This window comes from Aspergillus aculeatus (assembly GCF_001890905.1).
Source record: "Aspergillus aculeatus ATCC 16872 unplaced genomic scaffold ASPACscaffold_5, whole genome shotgun sequence".
NCBI classification, from domain to species: Eukaryota; Fungi; Ascomycota; class Eurotiomycetes; order Eurotiales; family Aspergillaceae; genus Aspergillus; species Aspergillus aculeatus.
In genome coordinates, this window is record NW_017962980.1 from 1,283,451 (window position 1) to 1,296,738 (window position 13,288).

Sequence of the window (13,288 nt, forward strand, 5' to 3'; positions counted from 1 at the left end):
TACATTTTGGGAAAGAAATACGAGAGTAGTCGTATTCGGGCCCAACTAAACCGGTGAGTCGAGCCTAATACGGCAAGCATCGATGTTGAATAGTTCGTTATAGGACTAGTGTTGGATTTCTCTGCATTGCCGCCCAGCTAAAGACCCTGCCTGGGGCGGGGAACTTGCGGGGAGTAATCTATTCTCAGGACCCTGTCTATATTATACCAGTGTGTGATTATTATCCTACCAAAATGCTGCTGCAACATGCGGTGGCAATGTCTCTATGACAATCAATACTAAGCGAATGGCTCTCCGGACCCTGCTTCGTCCGGCCCCAAGCCCACTTTCCCTATGCTTCCACCGGATTCAAGAAGCTCATGCCCTTTCCTAACACCTTCGAGATTGAGCTTTAGTCGCTTGGTCAAATGACATTTGATCTTGCCAGAATCTATCAACTCGGAGAGTTCCTCCAAGATGCGATGATGCGAATCAACATCCACCTTGTGATACGGCTTCGTGCCAAGGAGACACCAGACGAATGTGAGAGATTTGGACATGAACTCGGTTCCATACATCTTCGCTTGACCTTGCACAATCGAACAAACCTTACCGAATGGAGCACAAACCTTGGCACATGTATCCATGTACTGGTCGGTGGAATGTGTGATGAAAATGTACCTGGATGAATGGTCAGCTTATGTCGCATTCAAGTTGAGGCATGCCATACTTCAGAGGGAGGTCAAGGTTCAGATCTGCTACCTGTTTTGAAACGTCCTCCCGGTGGTTGACAACGTGCGTAGCACCTATCTCTTTGGCGAAACTGATCGTCTCCGGTCGCGAGGCTGTCGTGATGACCACCGGTACTTCAAGCAGCACGCGTGCAATTTGAATTGCCACAGCACCGACTCCACCAGCGCCGTTAATGATCAAGATTGCTGTTCGCTCGCCTTTCTTGATTCCCAGCCTCTCCACCAGCGCTTCATAAGCCGTGATATATGTCAGAGGCATGACAGCGGCTTCGATGAAGTCCAGACGCTTCGGCTTGTGTCCCACACTCCTTTCATCCACCAATTGATATTCTGCGTTGGAACCCTGCCTGATAGGACTTCCAGAATAGAAGACCTCATCTCCGACCTTGAAGTAGGAGCACTCAGAGCCGACTGCTTCCACAACACCTGCAGCGTCATATCCGGTGATTTGAAACGGTCGGGGAACATTATCATAGTAGTCTGGCGGTTCGTCAGTGAAATAAACCTACCCTGGGTCACAAAACGGGTATGGGCTTGCCTGGGTAATCATCGTAAGTTCCGTTTCTCACTTTCGTATCCACTGGATTTACGGATACTCCTTTGACCCTGATCGATTGCTCTTAGTCCTTGTGTGCATCAACAGACAAATTGCTCGTACCGAACCAACAAATCCCGAGGCCATAGCTCGGAAGGCTTCGGGATTTCCCTTGCCTGGAGATGATCGATAGGACCATAATCTTCAATGCCGATCGCTTTCATTATGACTGAAGTTGTCAAGCCTTCTTGGTCCGAGGAGTTTGTTGCCAAAAGACATAGCAGTCATCGCGGATTGAATTTATAACCTCTTTGGTGAGGTTACGTCACCGGCACGTCAAAAGACTATATGCGCCGTCAAAATAATCAGTGACTTTGTGCTTCAGACATGTTGATGCTAGCCTGTACAAGTACCATTAGCTCTCGTTGAGCGATCCGGTAATAACACGACCTGGAGTCATGCATTGGTGCGAAAAGAAGCCAATTCTCGAAGTTACAGTCATATCCCTAGAGAGACATCGCGGAGTTTAATGATAGCTGTCATCTCACATCCCCAAGACATCAAACAGAAGCTTAGTTCCGAACAGTCAGCGTCTGTCGAAGAAATAAGCGTTCGCATGCTTGAGGATCGCCCTCTTCCCGTTCTCTGCATACACAAACAAGATCAGCATGATTCCTTATCGCGAGAACTAATGCATCCCTGCAGCAGCCTTATCGATAAGACAAGGCGGACAGCTAAGCGGTGAACAGTTTTGCCCGGCATGATAAACAAAACCCACTCCCAATCGGGACAGCCAGGTACCGATCGCCCCGCCACAAGACAAGCATCCAAAAACAATCAACGCGCAAGCAGACCTCAGTATAAGGGCAGGGATACGATCAACTATTTAAGTACAGTACACCCCGAGTAACTCGGCATTGAGCGACAGACTTGAGATCAAAGTCCTCCATTGAACAGCCTTCCCTTTGCAAGAGACCATCTCATCCTCCGAGCACTGCTTCCAACCAACAAGATGTCAACGACGCCCGGCGCAAAGTCCCGCTCCATAACCCCGACAGTCTTCGAGCAGCAACGGGCAGAACTCGTAAGAGAAATCGCCGTGGTAAGCCCTCCTCCTCTCATCCCAAAATTTCTCGGTACGATGAGCGTCTCATTGCGTCGTTGGTCGGCCCTTTCTCATTCGCCGAAGCGAAAACCCCTCCCCCCAAAAAATACCTCACTGAAACTAAACTCACATGGGGATGGTGGCTAGGGCATGGAGCAAGTTCTCCAGAATATGAATCGGCTCAATCGGAACTTGGAGAGCATCATCTCTGTAGGTCTCACCGCTCCCCCAACCCCACCCTTTCTTCACTTCATGGAGGATGTGGTTCTATTGGCTTCCATGCAAGGATCAAAGACGGATCGCTAATCTATCCTTGCGTAGGTGGGGAATGAGTTTGGCTCCGTCGAGGCCCTGTGGTCGCGGTTTGAGAATTTCATGGGCCAGCCGGCTGAGGGGACGGAGGCTCCGGATCGGCGGAACGAGGGGGGGCAGCAGCAGGAGGAGAAGGAGGCGCAGAGTGAGCTTCGCGATGAGGAGATGAAGGATGCTGAGGCTTGATTGCTGTTTTGGGAGGTGGAGGTATAAGGTTTGTTGCCTACGATATCTGGCTAAAAATCCGGCGTTTTGAGTATGGCGTGAATCTGTTTTGGCTTGGTCGAGGGAGCTTGTCTACTTATTTTTTTGGTCACAGGTTATCCTGTTCTTTTCCAAAGAGCTGAATGAGTTACTGGATGATTTCCCAGCAATTTTTTGGGGATGGTGTTCGGATTCAGTTACATGGGATGTCGCTTGCGCCAAAAAGAAAACACCCGTCCCATGCATAACGAATAGAGGCCATATGGCCGTGCTCATAACAGACATAAAGCATTCAAGGAATAGAAAGAAGGGAACAGGAGCGTGAGATGATTGAGACAGCCGTAGTTTATGGGAAAGGTCATAAAGGCCAAGCAGGTATAACAACGTAAGAGGCGATTGGATAAACAGAAAGCCGCCGGCAAATTTCAAGAAACAAATACGAGCCCAAGTGGACTGAGAACCAACATCAAAAAGTCAAGCGGAGGGTGCCAAACATGGCCGGGCTCCATCTCGCTTTGCTATTTCGTATCACATGTGAAAAGAGTCGGTGAAGCCGTCAAAGCAACCAGGCTTGTGTGTGGCATGAGCGTGAAAGGGGAAATGAAATGCTGGGATGGTAAGGGTGTATGGGAATATACCAGTTGAGGAGCCAGTAAAGAGATAAAGCGAGCCAACCAGTTACAAGATTTTGCAGCTCCGCTTCTTGACCTTCTTTCCGCCGCCGCCGCCGCCGCCCCCGACTCGGGGTTTGCTGCCAGCGCTGGACGTCTGACGGTCATTGCAGTCTTGTTCTTCGGCGGAGACCACAATATCGACTGCAAGCCCGAATACACCGTCAACACCGCGCATCTCCTTGCTACTGCATTCCACGTACGAGGCATTCATACGACGCGCCACTGCTTCGCCTTGTTCGGGCGTTACCGGCGTCAGTCCTTGGGTTTTAAGCAGCTCAATGCATGTTCTCTTATTGCGCAGATCCGACTTCAGGCCCACTAGTATGAGCGGGGTAGTTGGACAGAAATGCAAGACTTCAGGATACCACTATGTATATTGTCAGAGGCTTCCACTAATTGCAGACGGTGGGCCAGAGTCAAGCATACCTTATCCATCACATTCTCTAGCGAGGCGGGGCAATCGATAGCAAAGCAAACAAACAGGAGATCTGTCTCTGGATACGACAATGGACGTAGACGATCATATTCTTCCTGGCCAGCAGTGTCCCACAGAGCGAGCTCGACTGTCTTTCCGGAAGCCCGATGGGTTGTTTGCGTGATGTAGTTCTCGAACACCGTAGGAACATATTTCTGAGCCGGGGGGGTCAGTTGGGATCGGAAGAATCGAGCCGCCGCAGAGACCGTCAGGCACTTACCTCCGGGAAATAACCTTGCGAATAACTTATCAAGAGACAGGTTTTTCCGCAGCCGCCATCGCCCACCACCACAAACTTTTTGGAATATGCCGGAGGCTGCGTAATATTCGTGGCTTCTGACATCCTTCCGCTGGAAACACTGGTGTTTGTGCTGACGGTGCCGTTGCTGACTCTGACGCTCTGGCTGCGCGTCCGGCTTTGTCGCGGATTCATGGACTGAGGAGGAGTTGCGAGTGAATGACGACGCGAGGGTGCATAAGCTTGGTCATCATACATGGTACCTGACATGATGTCGGAATAGGAAAATTGATGGAATGTAGGTATCCAGTCGTTCCGGAAGGGAGGGGGGGGGGCAAAGTGTCGGTCAGGAAATGCTTCCAGGCAATTATCACTATTAAAGATCCACCTGGTTGCCCGATTGCAAAGCCAAGAGGTTTGAAATATGGTAGGTAGTTATGGAATTTCCCTTATTGTGAGAATGAGGCTCCAAAGTCGACACGTCGCTGCGAGGTTGCTGCACGAAGGAGGAGATCGATTATAGTGGTGGAGGCGGAGGTGGAGGTGGAGGAGGAGGAGGAGGGGTGGTTGGGAAAGAGAACGTGAAAGACAATACGCGAAACCAGCACGAAGAAGTTCAAAAAGGGAGGAAGGGATGTCAGGCTTCGAGATCGAATCCTCTAATACGGGGACCGATGGTCGAAGAGCCATTGATGGGGCGGGCTGCTTTTGCTGCTAGTGCCGGTGCTGCTACGAGGCCCCATTGCGGCTGACATGAAACCGCCAGACCGATGTTTACCGGCCGATGAGCTGCCATGGCAACGCGGCGGGACAAATGACGCACCGTTTCCGCTGTCAAGTAGTTCCCTACTTCTGAGGAAGTCCAGGACAGTTTCAGCTCATCTCTTGTCCCCTGTGAGTTTTTTTTTCTTGACATGGTGGGTGCTTCATCTTCAATGTTTATTTTTAGCAGATTCGTCACATCTCATCCAGTTCCTTGAATTGGTGGACTCTGACTGGGCTAGAACCAAGGCTCCATCCCATCCAAGCTGTGTCTCTCCCATGTGGTCCCGTACAGTACGTAGTACTGTACCTAGGGTACTCTGGTTCTTGCCAACTCCTTTGTCCTTCAAATCACTTCCGATCTTTAGATCGGGTTTAGTTCCTAGTGCCAGGGCTGACTCCGATCTGTTGGTTGATTAGATGGGATGGCGTCTGTCAGCTCGGTTCCTTGCGTAATTGCCTCACCCCGTAACCGTTGTGACAGTTTCCGACCAAGAGTAGGACTGGAATCAATCACTTGTGACGTAACTTGGTCCCGGCTGCTGTCTCATACTTGGAGCCTTGAATTCTGCCCAGTGCTCCTCAGTAGGCCACGCTTTCTGTGTGAGGGGGGACGGAGTTTCCAAGAAGTCTCATCACACATGATATATATATCATGGATATCTTGATCCTTCACGGGCTGTTCGCACGACCCGACTTTGATATGGGGGTTCAAACATGATTAGTAGATGTCTGTCTATCCATCAAGTATTTATGGAGACTTCAAAGGTCCATTATGCAAGTAAAACGGTCTGACACGTGACTTTGCAGCACGTCCCTGGCCATTTGGGGCTCTTCCTGGAGATTCGAATTGGCGGCGGGCGCATTGACCGCCAAATCCCGCCAACACGATTCTGATAAGTGACTGTTCGCGTCCGCGGGACAAGTAGTCTAATCTAGTCGTAATAATACCTCCAGGCTGGCTCTGATTTCTCTCCTTAATCGACGTTAAAATTGTGTCTAACCGCCCTCCCCACCTTCCTCGCCCCGACCACTCAAGGCATTATCTCTATATTTTGTCTTATTCGAGTCTCTCGGAAGCCTTAATGATCACCCAAGGCGGTCGGAGAACCTAAGGGAATCTGTCCGCCAGGAAACGGAAAAAAAACCACATGGAGGGAATCGCAATCATCTCATCACTTTGATAGCTTTACACGCTTGCCTGCTTGGGCACCAGCCATCGCAAATGGCTCACAGCAAAAATGGCCAGCCAGACGCTGGTCTGAGAAGTCTCAATCATTGTATGTTTGTGCAGTACTTGTCCTATCAAAAGTCAGTCTCTTTGTCCAACACTAACAGTGGCTTGACCTGTGCTTTTGAGTAGATCGCAACCAGCTTCCTCTTTGGCGTTACTGGCCACGACAAAAATTGCTTCCATTGATTCGATTCGAAACACCATATCTCGCCTGGTGCCAGGAGAAAACCCGAACTCCGACTCTGGATTCATACTTTGCGTTCACGGCCAACCTAGGAACACACACCTTCTTCATGGTTTTCCTCCCAATTCTATTCTGGTGCGGTTATGCAAGCTTGGGACGTGGGTACGTGCTCTCGATTGGATGTTACGACCGATTATTTCGGCGCCGGGGGACTCTGCGCCTGATAGCTACGTATCGCTAACATACTTGGCTCTCGTTTAGGATGGTGCATCTATTGGCCTCCGGTGTATTCTTTAGTGGCTTCATCAAGGACCTCCTGTGTCTACCTCGGCCTTTATCTCCACCCCTCCAGCGCATAACAATGTCCGGCTCTGCGGCTCTGGAGTATGGATTTCCTTCCACTCACTCTACGAATGCCGTTTCGGTCGCAGTCTATGTTCTCTCCCTCCTCAATTCTCCGGATTGTACTCTTAGCTCTAGTATGAACTTGGCACTTCAGGCTTTGACATATGTCTATGTCAGCTCCATTGTTCTGGGCCGCCTGTATTGCGGGATGCATGGATTCTGCGACGTGGTCACCGGTTGCCTGTTAGGTGGCTTCCTTGCCTATTTGCAGTACACATATGGGCCTACCATCGACGATTATATCCTTGCTGCTACAGGGAAAGGTGTCACACTAGTTATTCTGTTGATCTTGGCCCTGGTCCGTGTGCACCCAGAGCCTGCGGATGACTGCCCATGCTTTGATGATAGCGTGGCTTTTGCGGGAGTGACACTCGGTGCTCAAATCGCTTATTGGCACTTGGCACGCTCGAAGATGGGGTGGTATGAGTCGGCAGCAGGTCCTGCGCCCAAGTTTGAATTGGTGGAGATGACAAAAACTGCTCTTCGGCTGGTCCTGGGAATCCTATTACTCTTCGTTTGGCGGGCAGTGACAAAACCCTTCATGCTTCGGATTCTTCCACCTGTTTTCCGGGGTCTTGAAAAGCTAGGGCTGATCCTTCCTCGGAGGTTCTTCACCAATGCTTCGTAAGTTGTTTTTTTTTCGCTCAGGAGGAGGAAACGGACTACCTTTTCAAACAGACAGCTAACCGGTTGACTTGATAGGCAATACTCCCGTGTTCCAGCGCATCTGAAGGATCATGAAGTTCTCCCAAATTTATCCGAGATTCCATCATTCCTCACCACAATACGCCATCCGAGACGACGAGCAATATCCGTTGGTCCTCAATCAGAGGCTGATGCCTATGAAGCATTGGCATATCGTGAGAAGCGCAGGCGGGAGAGTCTCTCCAACGGCCATAAGGCTACCCCTGCCACCGAGGTTGGTCAGGCTGGTTCCTCCGCCAGAGAGGCTCAGCCACCGAAGCTGTCAAGACGGCCATCCAAGCTCAATGACTATGAGCACATGATGGGCACGGGAGCTCTAGGTCTTGCGACGTCTCCTGACAATGCTAGCCAAGCGGACTCATCCACTGTCCCCTTTCCCGATTTCGATGCTGGATTCGAGGCCGATGAAGAGGAACTCTTCGCGCAGATCAAACGCCCGCGTGTACGCTATGATGTAGAGGTAGTCACAAAGCTGGTGGTGTATTCTGGTAGGTCCTGCCAAGATCCCTTTGAATTATCGCACCCGCGACTTCGCTTTGGCTAAGTGTGCTGACAATTTCTGGATCGAAAGGGATTGCTTGGATAGTTATGGAGGGAGCCCCCCTCTTGTTCTCGCAAATTGGCCTTGCGGCCTATTAGCACGATGATCATGGGTGTAGTCCCGGTTTGACTGTGTCTCCTGGTTCAGTCCAGCACGTCGGACTTTACACGCCCGCGATGTAACATAGCTGACATTTCTGTTACTGTATATACGATTTTGTTTTCTCTCTTCTTTCTTTACCTGAGGCATCTCCAAGCACCTTCCGAAGCAAGCAAGGCCTATCCAAGCACCTCTCCGAATAAGCAAAGCCGTGTTAACAGCTTCTGTTGCTTTTCCGCAGACTCCCATATGAAATCAAACTACCTAACATGATTAGAACTGTATTTAGATACAGACTTTTCAGTTTTATTTATAATTATAGAAGGCTTTGGAATTAAGTTGAGTCACCTTTTCATCAGTATTTTTAACATACAAAAACAACCTCTTTTCTGGTCCACTTCGTGGTGGCGGACCGCTTCTACGTGACTGACTCTACTAAGAAGTACCTAGGTAGCGCTTCGCAAACTGGAGGATTTTGGACCACTGATTTTTCCGGTTCGATCCTTAACTTATCCTGAAGATAAAGGGTCATAATCGCGTTGGCAGGTTGTCGATCTTACAATAGTAGCCAGTTTACTTTGTACTCGTTGGTAACTTCGAGAGAACTTGATTAAGAGGCTGCTAAGTGTGGCCGTTCTGATCACCAAGACTCGAGTATAAAAGTCGAGTAGGCACGGAGGTATATCCTCACGTGATCTTTCCCCGGAGGGAGGGTCAGGCTTCCGGCGCTAAGCCTCTCTAAGGTTGAGCATAAAATGGCGGGCGGGCGGGCGTCGTCGGGGTACGTCCGTATTATTAGTTAGCTAGCTAGCTCGGTCTTCCCAATAACTTCATATCGCGGCTGTACTGATTCATTCACTCCTCGCTCTTTCTACCTGCCCCAGTTGCGCCCACCACATTCACTGGACCCCACGTCTTCCAATGTAACACCAATTTGCACCGCGACCTCAGTGAATATTTCGGCAACAGTGTTCCTGCCATGGCGATGATCGTGTTGTGATTGCGCCTTCCCTTTTTTTTGTTTCTGTTTCTCTTCTTCCTTCCTCCCTCCCACCCACCTCTCCTTCTACCTCTCTTCGTTTCTCTCCACTTCCTCTTTACACAACACAACACCTCACATAATCGTACTCACGTCACTGCTTCTATCACCGAACTCACATCACTGCTTTCATCACCGAACTTACATCTCACGGCTTTCTTCACTGAACTCACATCTCACTGCTTTCTTCACCGAACTCACACAACTCACAATCATATCACTCTGCTGACATTACAATGTCTGGCCCTCTCGATCCATTCGCTGAATTGTGGCAGCACGAGGTAAGCTCATCCGCCCCAAGGATAGAATCATAATTTCAGGACTAACCGATTCCTAGCGCGAACAGATGGCTCGGCTGAACCCTCCCACTAGGCGTCTTCCTCCCAGTTTGTCCGATATCAACATCTCCGCTCAGTCAAACTTCATGCGTGATAACACCTCACTTCTCGCCAATGGGCCTCGACCCAAGTTGGGCAATATCCATCGTCCCAGCCGGAGCGACCCTGACTGGTTCCCAACAACAAGCCGGTACGACAATCCTGATTCACCTCTATTTCGTCCCACTGGACCAGAATCAGCTGGACCTTCAAGGAATGCATTTGCTCCACGTCCATTCGGTGTTGATGAAACCAGCACTTCACAACATGCACTCGCTCCGCGACGCTTTGGTCTCAATGAACCCAGCACTTCGCAAAATATACTCGCTCCACGTCCATTCGGACTCAATAAACCCAGCACTTCGCAAAATGCGTTTGCTCCACAAAGCTTTGGTCTTAATGAACCTAGCACTTCGAAACATGCGTTCGCTCCGCGACGCTTTGGTCTCAATGAGCCTAGCACATCGTTTGTTCCACGTCCATTTGCACTCGCTGAGCCTAGCACTTCGCAAACTGTATTCGCTCCACGTCCATCTGGACTCAATGAACCCAGCACTTTGTTTGCTCCACGTCCATTTGCACTCGATGAACCCAGAAATTCGCGAAATGCGTTCGCTCCACGTCCATTTGGTCTCAATGCACCCAGCACTTCGCGAAATGGATTCGCTTCACGTCCCTTTGGTCTCACTGGTGGACCTAGCACTCTGGACAATACCTTTTATCACAGTCGGCCAAGAGTCCACCTTCACCCTATGCCTGGCACAGAAGAAGAGAAGCTTAAGAAGCTTGAGGCCACATTTTTGGCCGGCAAAGGGCAGGATTCCTCGAGTACCGCGACTCGCAAGAGACCACTAGAGATATCTGATGAAGATGATGAATGTCCTTATAGACCGCAACAATCTCAAAATACTCCGTACGGTCTAACAATTGCCAAGTCATGCCCACCTCCTGAGCAGAAGGAGGCAACGGACATGCATACTTTGGTTTCAGATACGGCACGTATCGAACATCCCTCGCATGAATTTACTCTGCATGTTCCTGCTACTCCCCAAGTCCATCCACCCGGCAGTTGGCCGGAAACAACCCAAGCCGCAACACGGTTTGCCGACCTCACTGACAACTATGTACCGGAGCAAGCTCTTGAATCTGCTTCAAGCTGGGCTGGGTTGACAGCGCGCTTGACGCGTGTCGTTGGTAACAACATGACCACGCGTGCTAACAACACCGCTAGAGCTGTGCGTGGTGTTGGTAACCACATCACCCAGCGTGCTACCAAAACCGCTAGAGTTGTGCGTGTTGTTGGTCATGATATAGGTCAGCGTGCTACCATCACCGCCCGACGAGCTGTGAATGTTGTTGGAACATTCAAACGTCGCATTCAGCAAGTACTTCACAGAGATACAAATGAGCATGATCTTGAAGATCACCGAAGAGGGCCACCTGCCGATTCCGATATGCCGTTGCTTGACGCGGCTTCTGTTGTTGTTGATGATGCTTTGAGTTCTGATGTGATGGATGCCACTCCTGAGCCGCTCCATCCTGTTGAAATGCCGTCGCCGGCGGACGGTATTTTCGAACTTGTCGAGATTGACTTTAGTGGTTTCAACTTTTGGTCTAGCCGTTCCAATTCCTCAGATACACCCAGCTCTGGTTCGGCCACCAAGCCCAAGTCTCTGAAACGTGCCGCACCCGAATCCGAAGACGCCTTCCACCCTCCCAAGAAATCCAAGAACCGAGCTCCGATGGCCTTCTCTCCCCCTCGTACCCGCGACTCATTTGTGCGAAAAATGTTTCCACCTGCTCTCGTGGGGAGTCTTGCAGTCGCAGAGGCAATGAAAGCCCATTTTGCAGGAAATCCCATGCCACTCAAGCGCATCAACTACAGGAGAGGAGCATATCATCTCCAACCCATTCGCGTTCCTTCCACCGAGGTGAAGGAGACTGCTACCCAAAGACCCAAGATCGCACAGTCTCAAGAAGTGAAAACGAAAAGTATTTTGAAGACCAGCAGTAACGCTGTGGCCTCATCTTCGAAGTCTTCTGTGGTCGATGCGACTACCGTCAGCCTTCCTGATGCCAATCATGAAAAGCATACGCCAAAGCCTAAGCCCTCCCGCAAAGTTCACTTTCCTAACTCGCCTGTGACAGGCGAGCGTATCATAACACCTCGCAATGCGCCTCCTGCCCCACGGACACCGTCACCGTCACCGCCAAGGGCACGAATTGGACATCTCCAGCATCTTCTCGATGCGCATGCGAGAAATATCCTTTCCAGCGAAGAAGACACCGATGCTAAAGCTATTACCTATGAAGAGCAAAAGGAGAACATCGCTCCTCTGGCTCCTGATACCACGTCCCGCGATTTGATGAGTACTGAAGTTACGTCCCACGATATGTTGAGCACTGAGATTACGTCCCGCGATATGTTGAGCAATGAGTACATGAGAATTGAAGACACGAATATCGAACATGTGAATACCAATCAGACGACTGCTGATGAAGTGGTCAGCCATGAAGGTAGATCTGTTATTGCACAGGAAAGCAACACGCTCTCGCAGGATCCCTCTACACAAGAGGCAGAGCAACACCCCATGGGTCGAGCACTTTCTGCGGTAAGCATGTTCTATCCTACCCCTTCCCCTATCCCGGTTGGCAGGACTGAGTCTCTTCTTGCCAAAAGCTGGAGAGCGACCGTGGCGGAAAACGAGGAAAAAGAGGGGGAAAGAAGAAGGCACAGCCAGCAACGCCCACCCGCAAGAATCCTCCTCGAGCGGCCCGCAGTGCGACCCCTAAGCGCTAAGTGGATCAAACGTCTTGAAGACACCATGGCTGGGCCACCATCAAGGAAGGTCGCCACTACACTTTCGGGAGAGACATTGACGACACGAGATCTGGCAACCTGCTATACACCGTTGGAGTGGCTGAATGACGAAGTGATCAACGCGTACATGGCATTAATTATCGACTACTTGCGAAGAACCAACAACAACTCTGGGCGGCATGACAAGCCGCGATACCACGCATTCAATTCTTTTTTCTTTTCCAATTTGCGAGACAAGGGATACGAGTCTGTCCGCAGGTGGGCGACACGGGCCAAGATTGGAGGCAAGACCCTCCTCAACGTCGACACGGTGTTTGTGCCTATCCATGACAAATCTCACTGGACACTCATCGTGGTCAAGCCGTGCGATCGCACCATCGAACACTTCGATTCCCTGGGGGGGCTCAATAAGCGCCATGTAAATCTCATCAAAACATGGCTGGGGGGGGAACTGGGGGAGGGATTTGTGGAGGCGGAGTGGAAGGTGCTGCCGTCCCTGTCTCCCCGGCAAGACAACGGGTCCGACTGTGGTGTCTTCCTCCTGTCGACGGCGAAAGCCGTCGCCATCAACCTGGAGCCCCAATCCTATGGGGCTCCGGACTCCCCACTACTGCGACAGAAAATAGTGGGGGAGTTGATGAATGGAGGCCTGGACGGGGACTTCAATCCCGTCCAGGGCCGGGGGGTCATGCTGTGAGTGGTCGCGGTCAGCACTTCGACTGGCCACTTGGGGCGGGGATGGCGGCACCAGGGGGGGGAAACAAACAAACAAAAAACAAAAAAAAAAGAAAAGAAAGAAAGTGTGAATAGGGATGGGCAAGCATGTATGGTTAGTGTTCGTCATATT

General features: G+C 50.6%; 6 protein-coding genes across 6 annotated transcripts; 4 read left to right on the forward strand and 2 right to left on the reverse strand.

Annotated features, from left to right (window-relative positions):
• Positions 1-171: 171 nt before the first annotated feature.
• Positions 172-1,912, reverse strand: ASPACDRAFT_116415 (zinc-binding alcohol dehydrogenase family protein). The gene is made up of 5 exons (XM_020195982.1): positions 1,680-1,912; positions 1,390-1,610; positions 1,270-1,337; positions 710-1,211; positions 172-660 (listed from the first exon to the last, which is right to left on the reverse strand). Exons 2-5 carry the CDS (start codon positions 1,488-1,490, stop codon positions 279-281), a joined length of 1,053 nt encoding a protein of 350 aa, XP_020057905.1. The 5' UTR covers positions 1,491-1,610; positions 1,680-1,912; the 3' UTR covers positions 172-278.
• A 366-nt stretch (positions 1,913-2,278) lies between these two features.
• Positions 2,279-2,869, forward strand: ASPACDRAFT_59250 (DASH complex subunit DAD1; the record flags this gene model as incomplete). Its single annotated transcript, XM_020203430.1, has 3 exons — positions 2,279-2,368; positions 2,519-2,581; positions 2,693-2,869. The coding sequence occupies 3 exons, from the start codon at positions 2,279-2,281 to the stop codon at positions 2,867-2,869; spliced, it is 330 nt and encodes a 109-aa protein (XP_020057906.1).
• A 200-nt stretch (positions 2,870-3,069) lies between these two features.
• On the reverse strand, positions 3,070-4,809 carry ASPACDRAFT_77290 (uncharacterized protein). Its single transcript, XM_020204927.1, has 3 exons — positions 4,257-4,809; positions 3,988-4,191; positions 3,070-3,928 (listed from the first exon to the last, which is right to left on the reverse strand). Exons 1-3 carry the CDS (start codon positions 4,542-4,544, stop codon positions 3,566-3,568), a joined length of 855 nt encoding a protein of 284 aa, XP_020057907.1. The 5' UTR covers positions 4,545-4,809; the 3' UTR covers positions 3,070-3,565.
• Positions 4,810-5,912: 1,103 nt separating this feature from the next.
• ASPACDRAFT_116418 (PAP2 domain protein) lies at positions 5,913-8,549 on the forward strand. The gene is made up of 5 exons (XM_020195983.1): positions 5,913-6,316; positions 6,400-6,616; positions 6,716-7,483; positions 7,562-8,052; positions 8,136-8,549. Exons 1-5 carry the CDS (start codon positions 6,262-6,264, stop codon positions 8,201-8,203), a joined length of 1,599 nt encoding a protein of 532 aa, XP_020057908.1. The 5' UTR covers positions 5,913-6,261; the 3' UTR covers positions 8,204-8,549.
• A 491-nt stretch (positions 8,550-9,040) lies between these two features.
• Positions 9,041-12,531, forward strand: ASPACDRAFT_1854943 (uncharacterized protein). Its single transcript, XM_020197416.1, has 3 exons — positions 9,041-9,524; positions 9,581-12,232; positions 12,301-12,531. Exons 1-3 carry the CDS (start codon positions 9,480-9,482, stop codon positions 12,418-12,420), a joined length of 2,817 nt encoding a protein of 938 aa, XP_020057909.1. The 5' UTR covers positions 9,041-9,479; the 3' UTR covers positions 12,421-12,531.
• Positions 12,446-13,247, forward strand: ASPACDRAFT_41834 (SUMO protease ULP1; the record flags this gene model as incomplete). Its single annotated transcript, XM_020200993.1, has 2 exons — positions 12,446-13,134; positions 13,235-13,247. The coding sequence occupies 2 exons, from the start codon at positions 12,446-12,448 to the stop codon at positions 13,245-13,247; spliced, it is 702 nt and encodes a 233-aa protein (XP_020057910.1).
• Positions 13,248-13,288: the final 41 nt, after the last annotated feature.

Excerpts from the sequence above, each read along its gene's own strand:
- ASPACDRAFT_116415 (XM_020195982.1), bottom strand. The coding sequence starts at position 1,490 with ATGAAAGCGATCGGCATTGAAGATTATGGTCCTATCGATCATCTCCAG. Across the intron at positions 1,338-1,389 it reads CCTCGGGATTTGTTGGTTCG|GGTCAAAGGAGTATCCGTAA; the intron begins GTACGAGCAATT and ends GCAATCGATCAG. Across the intron at positions 1,212-1,269 it reads AACTTACGATGATTACCCAG|ACTACTATGATAATGTTCCC; the intron begins GCAAGCCCATAC and ends ACGAACCGCCAG.
- ASPACDRAFT_77290 (XM_020204927.1), bottom strand. The coding sequence starts at position 4,544 with ATGTCAGGTACCATGTATGATGACCAAGCTTATGCACCCTCGCGTCGT. Across the intron at positions 4,192-4,256 it reads CGCAAGGTTATTTCCCGGAG|AAATATGTTCCTACGGTGTT; the intron begins GTAAGTGCCTGA and ends CCCCCGGCTCAG. Across the intron at positions 3,929-3,987 it reads TAGAGAATGTGATGGATAAG|TGGTATCCTGAAGTCTTGCA; the intron begins GTATGCTTGACT and ends CAATATACATAG.
- ASPACDRAFT_116418 (XM_020195983.1), top strand. The coding sequence starts at position 6,262 with ATGGCTCACAGCAAAAATGGCCAGCCAGACGCTGGTCTGAGAAGTCTC. Across the intron at positions 6,617-6,715 it reads TATGCAAGCTTGGGACGTGG|GATGGTGCATCTATTGGCCT; the intron begins GTACGTGCTCTC and ends GCTCTCGTTTAG. Across the intron at positions 7,484-7,561 it reads AGGTTCTTCACCAATGCTTC|GCAATACTCCCGTGTTCCAG; the intron begins GTAAGTTGTTTT and ends TTGACTTGATAG.
- ASPACDRAFT_1854943 (XM_020197416.1), top strand. The coding sequence starts at position 9,480 with ATGTCTGGCCCTCTCGATCCATTCGCTGAATTGTGGCAGCACGAG. Across the intron at positions 9,525-9,580 it reads CTGAATTGTGGCAGCACGAG|CGCGAACAGATGGCTCGGCT; the intron begins GTAAGCTCATCC and ends ACCGATTCCTAG. Across the intron at positions 12,233-12,300 it reads TGGGTCGAGCACTTTCTGCG|CTGGAGAGCGACCGTGGCGG; the intron begins GTAAGCATGTTC and ends TCTTGCCAAAAG.